General features: G+C 47.6%; 1 protein-coding gene across 3 annotated transcripts in view; it reads right to left on the bottom strand.

Moving 5' to 3' along the window:
- The window catches only part of PXYLP1 (2-phosphoxylose phosphatase 1), an 80322-nt gene that overhangs the window by 15044 nt on the left and 50746 nt on the right, over window positions 1–14532 (bottom strand). For all 3 annotated transcript variants that reach the window (XM_003416177.4, XM_064275507.1, XM_010595982.3), the window contains 2 exons: window positions 7325–7483; window positions 5887–6013 (listed from right to left, as the gene is read on the bottom strand). In XM_003416177.4, the coding sequence (XP_003416225.1) occupies window positions 5887–6013; window positions 7325–7483 (286 nt within the window). The remainder of the gene's footprint in view (window positions 1–5886; window positions 6014–7324; window positions 7484–14532) is intronic.

The raw sequence follows: 14532 nt of genomic DNA, 5'->3' as shown, positions 1-14532 counted from the left end.
AGAAAACAAAAACAAAAAAAAATTCAAAACCAAAACAGTTGCCATCAAGTCGATTCTGACTCATGATGACTCAGTATGTTGCAGAATACAACTGTTCCATAGGATTTTCATCACTGTGATCCTTTGGAAGGAGAGTATCAGGCCTTTCTTCTGAGGTGCCTCTGGGTGGGTCCCAATGGTCAACCCTTTGGTTAGTAGTCAAGCACATAACTATGTGTGCCACTCAAAGAGCACTGCAAGTCATCAGGCCTTTCTTCTGAGGTGCCTCTGGGTGGGTCCCAATGGTCAACCCTTTGGTTAGTAGTCAAGCACATAACTATGTGTGCCACTCAAAGAGCACTGCAAGTCACCATAGCATTTATTAATCCATCTAGACTTTGGTAGAACTATTAAAAATAAAGGCTGTTGTGGCTGAGACTTCTAGTTCTACAATAAAATCTAATCCCTTCTTCTTCCTGGAAGTTGGTTAGATCTCATTTCCTAGGTCTTAATGCTTGGGCAGAGCCAGACGACTGAAAGTTACCAATGTGGAAGGATGTATGTTATTTCTAGGCTTAAGATTTAAGACAATGGGCATGCCCCTTTCATAGTCTCTTCCTTCCTTCTGACCACTAGTCAGCGCTGGCAGCAACCCAGGTCCAGCCATGTAGACACATCAGGGGACGGTGGGTGCAACTATCTAGAAGGTACCTGGGGCCCTGAATGACCATGTGGAGCCAAGTCACCTAGAACACTCATCTCATACCTTCACACAGGAAGAGATAAACATCTTTGCTGTTTAAGGCAATGCATTCTTGGATCTCTTTATTACAATAGCTCTACCTTACCCTAAGGAGCCCTGGTGGTACAATTGTTAAGTGCTTGGCTGATAACCCAAAGGTCAGCAGTTTGAACTCACCAGCCACTCTGCAGGAAAGATGTAACAGTCTGCTTCTGTAAAAATTTGAAAGAGGGAGAGAACCAGCAAAAGCCTTCTAGAGAGGAAGCAGTGCAAATGCCCTGAGGCAGCAGCATGGCCAGTGTCTGAACAAGAGCAAGGAGTGGTATGCTGAAGTGGAGCGAGTGAGGGCAGGAAGAGCGGGAGAGGAAGCTAGAGAGTAAACAGACGGAGTAAGACCACAGAAGCCCTTTTAGGTCATTATAAGGACTTGGGCTTTGACTCTCCGTGAAGTCTTTCTTCTGAACTGTTATTACAATAATTACGTAAAACCACCACTCGCTTCTAACCCACCACGCTTCATGCTCTGGCGGTCAGAGCTTCATCATTTCATGCCTTCACTCCCCAGCCTGAAATTCCTCATAACTCCCTTGCTGCCTGTGCCTGGAGTCCACACTGCTGGCTGGGCATGTGGAACATCAGGCGGCTAGTTCCCACCTACCTCTCCACTCCATGCTCAAGCCCTGTGAACTAACTCCGACAGCTCCACCTTTGCGCGGTAGCTCTCACTGCCCGAGGGGCCGCTCATCATTGGCTGCTGCCTGACTTGCTCCTGCACAGCCTTCAGGGCCCTTTCTCTGGGTGGCTTTCCCAGATCTGCCATCCCACCTCCCTTTCCTGCCCCAAGCTAAGCCAAGTTGCCCCTCCTCTGGCTCAGACCACAAAATATGGGACCCAAACTACTTCTGCTTCTTCCTTTTCTTTTGTAATACTGCTGCCGCTGCCGCTTTAACCCCCTCTGCTAGCTAGCATTCACTGAGTGCTGACATGTGCCAGCACTAGCTCTGTCTCCAGACACTGGTGGGCTCCCTGAGGGCAGGAACAGCTTTTCTTCCAGGAATCCACAGAAACCTGATAGTACCCACACATGACAATCAGTTGCCATCAAGTCAACTCTGACTTATGGCGACCCCATGCGTGTCAGAGTAGAACTGTGCTCCAGAGGGTTTTCAACAGCTGTTTTTTTCCCTGCAAGTGGGTCCCCAGGACTTTCTTCCATGGTACCTCTGGGTGATCTAGAACTGCCAACATTCTGGTTAGCAGCCAAGCATGTTAACTGCTTATGCCATGCAGGGCACATCATAAATCAAACCCAAACCCATTGCCATTGAGTTGATTTCAACTCATAGCGACCCTATAGGACAGAGTAGAAATGCCCCATAGAGTTTCCAAGGAATGCCTGGTGGATTTGAAATACTGACCTTTTGGTTAGTAGCCATAGCTCTTAACCACTACACCACCAGGGTTTCCAGGGCACATCATAGGAGCTTAAAAATAAAATGTGTTACATAAACGCTGATAGAAGTAAATATTTTTTTTCTTCCTTCAATCCAGGAAAAGTTATTTAATTCATATTTAAAAAGCATTTACTAGGCATAGCATATCAGTGACTCACAACCTTATTGCTGGCTAAACAAAGAACTCTGAAGGTTAGAACAACACCTTTCTCATGAGGCACATGGCGTTCAAGAAGAGGCAGTGTTAAAGTCATGCCGTGTTTCATCATGGATGGAAACATCGGGGCAACTGACTTGTACAGACTACCAGCTCCTGCTTGACTCTGCTCACCACACCCGTGCCTGCTGGCCCGAAGACTCCCTTCCGCTGCACTGTAGTAACGGGCACCCTCAGGGGACACATTACATTTTTTTTTTTTTTGGTGTGCTCTAAGTAGAAGGTCATAAAAGTAATAATTTATGAAGCTGAAATAGCATCTGGGAAGGCAGCAGGCATTGCCAATGACCCAGATACCACAGTACCCAGGGAGTCAGTGGCCCAAGGTAGATCTACCCCATTGGGGTTCCTGACCACTCTAAGGATGTGTTTATAATGACAAGTCAACTTTTATTTATTTTTCAGAGATAGAAATTAATTAAATGACATTAATTAATTAATTAGACATACATCCTCTACCTTCTTTCCACAAAGGATTTAAGGTAGCTCATAAAAATACATGATGTTCCATAAAACTAGGCTAAAATGGAGACAAAGGAAAAGGAGGGCAGAGGAAGCCAGGGCAACTGGCCCCCAGGAGCCAAGCCTCTGAAACAAGAGCTCCATCAGAGGGTCCTACCATGGCTGGGACAGAGAAAGAGGCTCTGGGACCTGACTGGCCTTGTGACCATACCCACCGCAGAGAAGGAATGAGGCCAGGTCCCAGAAGGCCTCCGGGCAGCTGCTGTAAATGACACATTGCCATTGATCAAGCTTTCAGTATGGACCAGGCTAAATGCTTTCCTCTATCATCTTATGTAGACGTCATGAGGCTGTTATAAGGGCAGTTCTGTTATTCCCCTATTCTAGAACAGAGTTGACGGCAGTGGGTTCGGTTGGGTTCGTTTCGTAGAACAGAATACTGAGGCTCAGAGAGATGAAATGACTTGCTCAACATCAAACAGGTGACAAAGGTTGACTCTTGAAAGGCCTCAGGGGATTCCGTGGCTGAGGTTAAATCTATAACGGGGCACATGATAGGGGATTCTGACCTATGAGTCTCACTGAGGTCCTGAATTCATTCTGCAACCAACCCAATCCAACAATTAATATATGCCAGGGCCTGGGCAGAACACAGGGTGGGTAAGACCCAGTGCCCTTGAGGAGCCCATGATCTGCGGAGACTAGAGACGGTCGTGCTGGGGAGGGCAAGCTACAAGGTGCCAGGGGCCACGGGAGCACTGTGGTCTTCCAGGTGGGCGCTGTCCCATGGCCCTGCTCTGGGAACAGCCCAATTCCCGGGATGGGCTCCAGAGGCCACAAGCTGCTCAGGGACCTTCCAGCCACAGCCGATTGGTCTGGGGAAAGACGTGGTCTGAGCCGAGCCAGTCATATTCTCACTTCCGGGAATTTGAAATCCGATTAGAGAAGGGGAGCAGAAACTGGGGGTTGCTGGGGTGCAGCATGTTGTTGGCCACAGAGTCCTTGGGGTGGTTTCTGCGTCTGGCCAGCTCAGAGGCCCAGTGGTTCATCCTTGCCTGGGCTCTTCAAAGGGCTGATGTCCAGCCACATGCAAGGATGAGGCTGTCCCACTTGCTGAGATGTTGACATGCTGCTGTGCCTGATAAGCCACTTCCCCCAGCGACCCTGCCAGGGCCCCATCTGTGCCCTCCAGCCACCCCAGATGCTCCAACCTGTCTCTACAATCCAGACACTAAAGGGTTTATGCCTAGCACAGCAGTTGGCTTCCACCCTTGCCCCAGCCCTAAGGCAGTTAACAAACTGGGTGCCGCTGAGTCGACCCCATGGGACTCATGGTGACCCTATGTGTACCAGAGAAGAACTGTGTTCCGTAGGGGATTGAACGAATGATTTTTTGGAAGCAGATCACCAGACCTTTCTTCTGAGGTACCTCTGGGTGGACGTGAGCCTCTAACCTTTCGATTAGCAGCCAAGCACTTTCACTATGTGCACCACTCAGGGACTCCAAGGCCAGTTAAGGTCTGGTGATCAAATATTTTGAATCTTACCCTGTTTTCTGAGACCCTTCCTGTACATCCCCCTTTTCAGGTTAAGTTAGGCAGTGTCAATGCCTGCTGCTCACAACCAGAGAAGCCACCCTAATGTACCAGCGGAAGTTCTAGAGGAGAAAGCACTCAGGTGAGCCTCGAAGGAGAGGGAGTTGTGGGCCAAGCAGGGACAGTGGGAACAAGCAATGCAAACAGCAGATGCAAAGCACGAAGGAGTGAAGGACTGGCCGGAAGTAGGGTATGGCAGGGGCAGAAGGTCCTGGCAGAAAGCCTGGAACTAAAGGCTAGAGGGCAGAGGCTGGCCCAAAGAGACAAATAAGTGCCTGTGTGGCCCCTCTGACATGGGCTGAGCTCGGCCAAGGATGGTTTTCCAACCTATGGAATCCTAGCTATGCACCCATGCTTGCTAACTACAGGAAGGAGAACCTGGGCTGCAAGATCACCACTTCCAGCAGTAAATGAATACCGGTATAAAGACCCACAGGCAGGCAGTGTTTCACAATGTTTTTATGTAACATGGTTTACTTAACCTTCCACACAATACCAGGGAAGGCTTGAGCTGCAAAGAGTTAACCTGAAATTCCCGGGGTCATGGAGTCACGTTTCAATCTGCTTATAAAGCACAGCCCGGGCTGCCTCGAGGTCATCTACCACTCTGCCAGGCCTGCCCCGCTGGGAGAGGATGCTGGCGCCCCAAAAGCATTTCATCAAAATAACGTCTTTCCTACTGAGTGCTTCTCCATCTCACGGCGTCGTTTAAGAAGCTCTGCTAGGGATGCTATGGGCCCCCAGACACAGTGACTGAGATCTAGCCTATCGTTTTATTGCCAACTGTGCCTCTAATTTTAGGGCCAGGCAATTTCCATATATGCAATTTCCACTCCCTGTTCAATTATTTTTCATCCTAACAGCTCTCAACCAAGAACCGGCTGCCTCCACTCCTGTGAAAAATTAAAAGGCTGGAGTAATAGCTTACGTTAATACGGCTTTGCAATTGATAATGCACACTCCCTATATCACCTCCCTTACCCCTCACCCAGCCCTGTGTGGTAAGCATCGCCATCCCCATTTGAGAGACAAAAGGCTGCAGCTCAGTAAGATAAGAGCCTTGCCTACTGCCCTGAATGGAAGAACCAAGCCAGGATCTGAGGGACTCCTAATCCAGTGCTCGTTGCTCCATGTCCCAGCTCTTTCTCAAACTGAAGGACAGGTGGGTAAGTGGGCCTCAGACTAAACTGGGCTCAAACCCTAGCTTCTCTACTGTGTGACCTTACACGGTGACTTGACCCCTCTGGGCTTCAGTCTTCTCATCTGTAAAATGGCATTAACATGAAGGACAGTCCTGAAAATTGGGCATCTGGCAAACAATAAGCACTCAACAAAAGCAGGTCACTCTTCCTACCGTATTAAGCCATCATCATTGGTCTGATGAGCACAGGAGATGAGAGGCTGTTGAAACTGACTTTTAGAAAAAGTGCAATTTACCTGTTAGCCACCAGAGTGCAGTCGATTTCTGGCTGCTTCGTTTTGGGAATGGCATACAGTGGGTACCTGTCCCCGTGGCGGATGAACACGTGCACTGAGACCAGCTTAAAGTGATGCGGTGCGTGACCTGTGAGAGGGAAGCACATGGTTCAGGCATCGCTCAGGAAGTGCCAGCCGTTTTGGCTGCACAGAACATAGAGCTACCCAGGCCATGTCCACTCTGGGATTCAGAGGAGTCAGTGGGGGCCTCCGAGGGGACAGGGAGCCACTCTGGAGGGGCTGTGGAGCCTTGGCCATGGGAGGAGCCCCTGGGCTGGGTGAAGGCCACTGAGGAGCCTCATGAGGAAGGGCAGAGGGGCATGAGACCCCCCAGCAATAAGAGGGGGAGAGTGGCTGGGGGCTGGAGGCCAGTGAAATGGGGCATGACTATTAATGTGGCCTCACTCACACCCATAGACCAGGGGGAGGACCCCAGAAATACTGGAAACAATGATTTCTGCTTTAAATCTTTTATGAAACATGGCAGGTGCAAATAAACATTCAACATATCCTTTGATACAGTTCTAAAAAAACAAAGCTCTACACGGAAATCATATTTCCCCACACCTTTACTGTAAGACATCAGCTTCCTGTAGATGTTCTAAGCCCCGAGAGAAGTGACCCAGAAAGGAGGGGATACTCTAAAGCCCCACCAAGGCCACCTTTCCATCTCGCTGACATCTTGATGACAATCATGATTGTGGTGAACATTTGCGCCAAACTTACAATGAACTGGAGTCCCTGGGTGGGGCGAACAGCTAAGTGCTCAGCTGCTAACCAAAAGGTTGGTCGTTCAAACCCATCCAGAGGTGCCTCAGAAGACAGGCCTGGCAATCTGCTTCTGAAAGGTCACAGCGTTGAAAACATCACGGAACACAGTTCTACTCTGCACACATGTGGTCACTCTGAGTACACATCGACTCAACAATGACTGGTTATCGTGAACCATACGCTGTGCTATGCATTTACTTAATTCTCCCAGCAGCCCTGCGGATAGGTACTACAAAAAAAAAAAAAAAAGACAAAAAACCCTTGCCGTCGAGTCAATTCCAACTCACAGCGACCCTATCAGACAGAGTAGAACTGCCCCATAGAGTTTCCAAGGAGTGCCTGGTGGATTTGAACTGCCAACCTTTTCATTAGCGGCTGAGCTCTTAACCGCTGTGCCACCAGGGCTCCAGGTACAACTAGTTACCCCCATTTTACGGCAGAGAAAGCTGAGACTCAGGCACTCATTCAAGGGCACAGCCTAGTGACAACTGTAGGATTTGAACCCAGGGCATCTAGCTCCTTACCACTGTGCTATTCTGCTTGAAAAGAACTAGCCCACAGAGGGGTCTGTCCCATGACGAAGCCCTGGGCTGCAACGTACAGAGTCAGACAGCACAGCCAGGCCTACCTTCCATGCTGCGTTCAGGCACACTTGGGATGTTGCAGTACAGAAGAGCTTCGTAAATGGGGTCCATCACTGGGGGCTCTGTCACCGGGTTGGGCATGATTCTCTTTCGACTCTTGCTACTCACTCCATTCTTAGCTGTCGACACCGGGATCAGGTGGACTGTGAGGGAAGCAAAGCAGATCATGACACACAAAGTCTCTGGAGGGGCCCAGGGCAGGGCTGCATTTCACACTAACTATTCCCTCCCCAGGAATTAGGGTGGGCTTCAGTGTAGTGGTGGCGTAGTGGTTAAGTGCTACGACTGCTGACCAAAAGGTCGGCAGTTCAAATCCACCAGGCACTCCTTGGAAACTGTATGGGGCAGTTCTACTCTGTCCTATAGCATCTCCGTGAGTTGGAGTCAACTTGACAGCAACAGGTTTCGGGCTTTTTTTGGTCAGTGTAGTAGGAGCCCTGGTGGTGCCATGGTTAAGAGCCTGGCTGCTAGCCAAAAGGTCAGCAGTTCGAATCCACCAGCTGCTCCTTGAAAGCCTTATGGGGCAGTTTGACTCTGTCCTACAGGGTCGCTATGAGTCGGAATCGACAGCAATGAATTTTAGTGTAGTGGGGTCCCTGGGGGGCACAAGAGGTTTGTGATTGACTAACCTAAAAGTTGGTGGTTTGAACCCACCCAGTGATGCTATGGAAGAGAGGCCTAGTGATCTGCTTCCGTAAAGATTATAGCCAAGAAAACCCTATGGAGCCCAGCTCTACTCTCTAACACATGGGGCTGCCAATATCAGAACCAGCTTGATGGCAATGGGTTCGTTTTTATTCATAACCTGTTCCTTGAGCCCCACTGAGTCCTGCCTCTTTCTTAATATCATCACCCTCTCCTCATCAATAACTGTCTGTAACTATCTACACAACACTGCAGGAGCATCCCAGAGAATGGGGCCTTGCTCAAGGTGGTTAAAGTAAGCACTTAAAAGCTCACTTCTTACGACCTGATTCTCTCCCTCCATGAGGGAGACCCTTTGAATTCTATTAATAAATAAGGACAATCACCCATACTGGGCACTTACTAAATGCTAGAAGTAGGTGTCTGACTTATTTAATGGTATCTGCTTTGTACTTTGTGGCCCCCACAGCCCAATCACAGGCATCCTCACTAACCATGAGACTACTTCACAGAAAGCCAAGGACCCTGGGAGAGGTGAGGGCAGCTGCCTAAGGAGTCTGTGGTGGATGGGGTCTCATCTCCCGTTCACTCCTCTGCCTCCAGGCCAGCCTTCCCCACCAGTCTTCTGGGTGTCACGTGTGGGTCCTGCAGTCTGTTTTGGAGACACCTAGCACCCTTCTTCCTGTTGGTGAACTGTCCCTCTGACTCTCCATGCGGTTCTGGTTGAACTGTCAGTCACAGTGCCCCCTGACCCCTGGCTGGGGTGGGCCTGTGTGTGACTATTGTCAGTGAAGAATAGGGCCATAGTGATGGGGCAACTGGCCTCCTTTTCCTTGAGAGATGTGGCACACAGACACTAGAAAAGGGTGTTTTTTCTGGATGTCTATCTGTAACAATGAAGACTTGGGGCTGTCCCACCCATCTGTCCCTCTGTGGATACCCTCTGTGTGTGGTAGAAAAGAATGATGCTAAGTAGTGACGAGGGAGACCAACAAAAGAAGAGAGCTAATCAGAGAGACAAAGAGTGGGAGATGTGGCCAGAGCCAGAACCTTTCTTAGATTTCCCGGTTATGTCAGTTGAGAAAGTTCTCCTCTTGCTTAAGCTAGTTGGAGTTGCGTTTCAGCTAATTTCAGCCAAAAAATTCCTGATCAATGCATCTTATCAATTTTTTATGGAGTTCCTGGGTGGTACAAATGGTTAACACACTCAATGGCTAACTGCAAGTTTGGAGGTTTGAGTCCACCCAGAGGAGCCTTGCAAGAAAGGCCTGGTGATTTACTTCTGAAAAAACAGTCATTGAAAACCCTACGGAGCACGGTTCTACTCTGACACATGTGGGGTCCTTGTAAGTCAGAATCGATTCAACAGCAGTTGGTATTGATTATTCACAGCAGACGTAAGTCCATCTTCTGGATCAGTGGTCTCTAATCTTTCCACACATGGGGAACCTCTTTCCAGCATCCCAGATTATCTAGGACTCCCTACACAAGAGCAGCTGTACTTTTAACAGCCCCTGATTGAGGGAAAACACGGAAATGTGTGCCCATGAAGTGATTTAACTTCTAAAAGGTTTATTAATCACAATAATATATATACATAAATCTGAATAATCACTAAAACAGGCCCAACCACCAGTCTAAATCAATTTAAATTCCCTAATACCTGCATAATTGACCAATTCTTCTACATAAATATTTGGGTCAAAAGACACCATAAGCAAAGGTAAAAGACAAGCGATACACTGACAGAAAGAAATTTGTAACATACATAAAAAATGATTAACAGCTAAGGTACATAAGAGCTCATACAATGGAGAAATCAGTAAAGGATATCAGCAAACTAAAGGCATAAAAATAAATACCAACAGCCAATAAACACATGAAAAGATGCGCAACTTTATTCCTACTTAAACACAAAATAACCACGATGGGATAAGATGTTCCCCCGTCAGACTGGAGACACAGGTTTTAACGATTACATCCACCATGAGCGAGAACATGAGAAGCCTGACAACTTCCATATGCTGGAGGTGTGACCAGAAATCAAAATGACTCTTCAAAAGGAGTAGTTGGCAGCAGCCGTCAAAATATTCTATGTGACAGAACCTCAAATTCTTAATTAAAAAAAAAAAAAAAAAAAAAAAAAGACCTACTGGACGAGTTGAGACTGGAGGCCTCCTTGAGACTAGTGCCCTGAGATACCCTTCAAACCAGGAACCGAAACTAACCTCTCAGGTCACTTTGTAGCTAAATAACAAATTGGCTTAAAAAAGTAATGACTATCACCTGTAAGTACTGTGACCATTAAAAAAAATCACCTGTATGAGACCAAGCAATCAACAATTAGTTTAAAACAAAGATGAGAATATAAGGGGCAGGGAAACCTGAAAAATGGAAACGGAACAACCAGGATGGAAATAATGAGACTACTCAGGCTTGGTGAAAAATGAACCAATGTCACTGAACAACTTGTATGGAAAATGTCGAATGGGAACCTAAACTGCTGTGTAAACTTGTATGGAAAAAAAACGTTATATTTGAATTAGCCCTTAATCTCAGTATTCTGTGTCTTGGAATCAATTCTATAAAGATACCAGTCCTCGTGCACGAAGCTGCCCAAAGAGATTCACTGCACTGATGTCTGCGTTAACAAAAACAGCAAATAACCTAAATGTCCATCATTAGCAGAAGACTGTTCCATCTATACTGTGGAATATTCTGCCACAGTTAAAAAAAAAAAAAAAAGAAAAGAATACAAGATAAATGACTAAATCGCACACAGGTTATTTATATAATCTTTGTGTAAAGAAAAAAGAAACTATAAACCTATGAATATGTAAGCATTTGTTTATTATGTAAATACACAATAGCAGCGGTTTTCTCTGGGGAACAGGGAGAATGAGGTGTGAAGAATTTTTACTTGTTTTTCTATAAATGTTTATATTGTTTTATATCTACTTTTATACATATATACACACATATATTTACAAAAATCACGTTACATATATTCCATATGTATAGAAATATACGCATTTTTATAACGTCTAAATATACATTTTTTTATAATAAACATTATTTTCTATTTATTTTTTTAAACCGTACTTTAGATGAAGGTTTACAGAACAAACTAGCACACATACTGTTTCATGACATTGGTTAACAACCCCATGACATGTCAATACTCTCCCTTCTGGACCTTGGGTTTCCTATTACCAGCCTTCCCGCCCCCTTCTGCCTTCTAGTCCTTGCCCCTGGGCTGGTGTGCCCCTTTAGTCTCATTTTGACAATTAACATTATTAACAAGCAGAGAGAGCTATTGAGCTGGCCTTGTACCAACTCAAAACTAGCCCTTTAGTTGCTCCTAGAGACATTTTTTCCCAGCAGCTGGAAGGGGCCAGAACTCAGGAGTCAGGAGCTACTTACTGTTGGGGGATTAGTGGCACAATGGTTAAGTGCTCGGCTGCTAAAGAAAGGTTGGTTGTTGGAACTCACCCAGCAGTGCAGCAGGAGAAAGACCGGCAATCTGCTCCTGTCAAGATTACAAGCCTAGAAAGCCCTATGGGGCTGTTCTACTCTGTCACATGGGGTCAGAATTGACTTGACGGCACCTGACAACAACCCCAGAGCACCGGGTAAGGAAAAGCAGGTATCCTAAGGCAGCACCTTTATGACCCAGGCCCTGCGGTGCACATCTCAGTCCTTAACTTTGCTGTTTTATGAAAGCTTGCCTAACTCAAGCCTCTTGGCTATGCCTATGGGCACATTCCCTCTAAGTCTGGGCCAGAGAGAGGTGAAGGTAAGAAGGCACAGTAATATGAATGACACAGGGACACAAGGGCATGGCCTCTGGGCACCCTGGAGTCCTCATGCCTGTAGCAGCCTTCTGGGGCTGCCGCTGGGAACTGTGGATGCTGGATCCAAATCATCCACCCAAGACTCAAGGAAGCAGTGGTTTGAAAGCCACAAAGATCGGGTGATAACCAGAAGGCAACCTTCCACCCAGCATGATTTTATCTGCGCTCCCTCTGGCCTCTGGGCCTGCCAGCCACGTCCACTAGTTCAGGCGGTTGACATGGCCCTGTACTACGTGTGCCTCCCTGAGTCACCAGGAGGCAGTGCCAGTCCACATGGGGCCCTTCGAGGGGTCCTCCAGATACTAGACATTAAGGGGAGGCTCTGATGCAAAGAAGATATGGGGCGAGGTGTCTCCCCCAGCTCCATTTCCCTAGCACTCTGCACCCCCTCCTCCATTGGGTTCTCATAGTTCTGGATTGCTCACAGCTACCCCCACCCCACAGGATGATTCTCACCCATGTTCCTTCCTTTGCTTGCAGCTCTATTTTCACTCCATCTCGCTCCCCCAAAGCTGGCAAACTCCATAACAGATGCAGGGGTCACCTCCTCCAGGAAGCCCACCCTGAATCTCCAGGCTGTCTGATGGTCCTCTACTATGTGCCACCCAGTTCCTGCTGCCGTCACGGCTCATACCAAAGTACTTGCAAGCAGGGGCGTGCACACTTTGTCAATCCACCACCCCAGACATCCAAAGGGCCAAGGCTATGCCTTTTTCATGTTTATATCCCCTCTGCAACCAGCACAAGGCAAAAAAAAAAAAAAAGTTGCTGCTGAGCCAATTCCTACTCATGGCGACCCCATGTGTGTCAGAGTAAAACTGTGCTCCATGGGGTTTTCAATGGCTGGTTTTTTCGAAGTAGGTGGCCAGGCCTTTCTTTTGAGGCACCTCTGGGTGGCCTTGAGTCTTCAACTGTTCAGTTAGGAGCGAAGTATGTTAACTGTTTGTATCACCCAGGGACTCTGGGCACATGGCAAGTCCTCCATCAATGCTGCTGAACTTAAGGGTACTCCGAGCTATGCTTTGTGCTCCATGCTTTTGATGAAATGTGTCTCAGTGAATCCCCATGTGGGACCACTGAGAGAGAGGGCTGACCTACCCAGCCTGGAGGATAGAGCATCTGAGGCCAGCTTCCTAGAGAAGACAGCCAAGCTGAGCCTGAAAGGCTAAAAATGGAGGTGGTCCAACTGCAGAGCAAAACTCTAATTCTTTATTTTTTTTATAAAAAGGCCAGACTTACTCGACTGTTAGAGACTAGAGGAACCCCTGAGACTATCGCCCTGAGACACCCTTTAAAGTCTGGGCTGAAACTACTCCCGGAGGTCACCTTTCAGCTAAATAACAGATTGGCTCATAAAATAAACAATATCACCTGTGAGTCCTGTGTTCCTTTTTAATAATTAAAAAAAAATCATCTATATCAGGCCAGAGAGTCAACATGTACCCTAAAGCATTGATGAGAAGGTCAGGGAGGCAGGGAAGCTAGATTAATGGAAGCAGAGCCACCAGAATGAAAATATGGAGACTGTTGATACAATGTGGAAAATGTAACCAAATGTCATTGAACACTATGTATAGAAATTGTTCAATGGGAACCAAGTTTGCCGTTTAAACTTCCACCAAAAATTCAATAAAACATTTATAACAAAAAAGACAGTGGCTATATGGAGAAGGAGAAAGGGGAGGCAGCACAGGGAACATGGCAGACTGGACCCAGCAAGCAGGCTGAGGAGATGCTTTAGGTCCCCTCTGAGGTCTGGTCCAGTCTGCCCCCCAGGGCTGACACGCAGTGAGCCCCCTGAGAGGTCGGCCGAGAAGGCACCTGTAGCAGTCGGCCCTGGCTGGGCTGCCTCCGCCCCGGCTGATGTGACTCGCTGTGCAGCTCTGGGCTTGCCTTGCCTGTCTGTACAAAACAGGCCAAAGAGCAAGCCTTGCTGGGGAAAGCAGTTCCCAGCTCTTCCTGCTGCCTGTGGGACCATTAGGAGCTCTGGTGACCCCAAGCCGATATCATCGGGCCAAAGGGACCATGAAGGCATCAGAAGGAACAGTGGGCAGGCAGAAGGATAATGAGTTTCACTCTGTAGGTGGAAAAAACCCATGACTCTAGGTAAGTGCTGGGAGGTCACTGTGCCACCATTACCAACATGAATCACAGAGTCAGAGACGTCCTTTGTTGACAATTAACTAACTCTGTACCAATGGCTGTGCAATCTCTCCATGACAGCCTGTCAGTGGTGGGATTGCCAAGGTTTCTATAAGCCACTAGTGGAAATGAGTCTTTCATTTACGGCTACTTTCCCCATTCACCTCATCTACAATCACCTTCTTCCTGTCTGTACATCTATAACCCTCTTATGTAAAAGGACACTAACGGGGTCTCAATTTCAAAGAAGCAGCAGGAACATTACCTCTAAAGCATCTCCTTGGCCCTCCTGGCTCTTAAGAGCAACCAGTAAACTTCTTAGCATAAAGTAGCGAGACATTTTTCCAGGCAGACTCCCTCCCCGCCCTCTAACGCACAGAGGACGAATTCAAATGCACCATCAGCAAACATCCCAGTCGCTTTGACTAGGCTATGAGCCAGACTGGCCTTCTCTGTTTTTTCTAGCTCTGGACCTCATCATAGGAAGAGTAACCATTGGCCAGGCGATAGCCTTAGTCTGAGGCAGCTTGAGGGACTTGCCTGAGGTCCCA

The sequence above is a fragment of the Loxodonta africana genome, chromosome 23, assembly GCF_030014295.1.
Source record: "Loxodonta africana isolate mLoxAfr1 chromosome 23, mLoxAfr1.hap2, whole genome shotgun sequence".
NCBI classification, from domain to species: Eukaryota; Metazoa; Chordata; class Mammalia; order Proboscidea; family Elephantidae; genus Loxodonta; species Loxodonta africana.
Note: the sequence above shows the minus strand (reverse complement) of the source record. Positions and strands in the feature narration are given on the sequence as shown.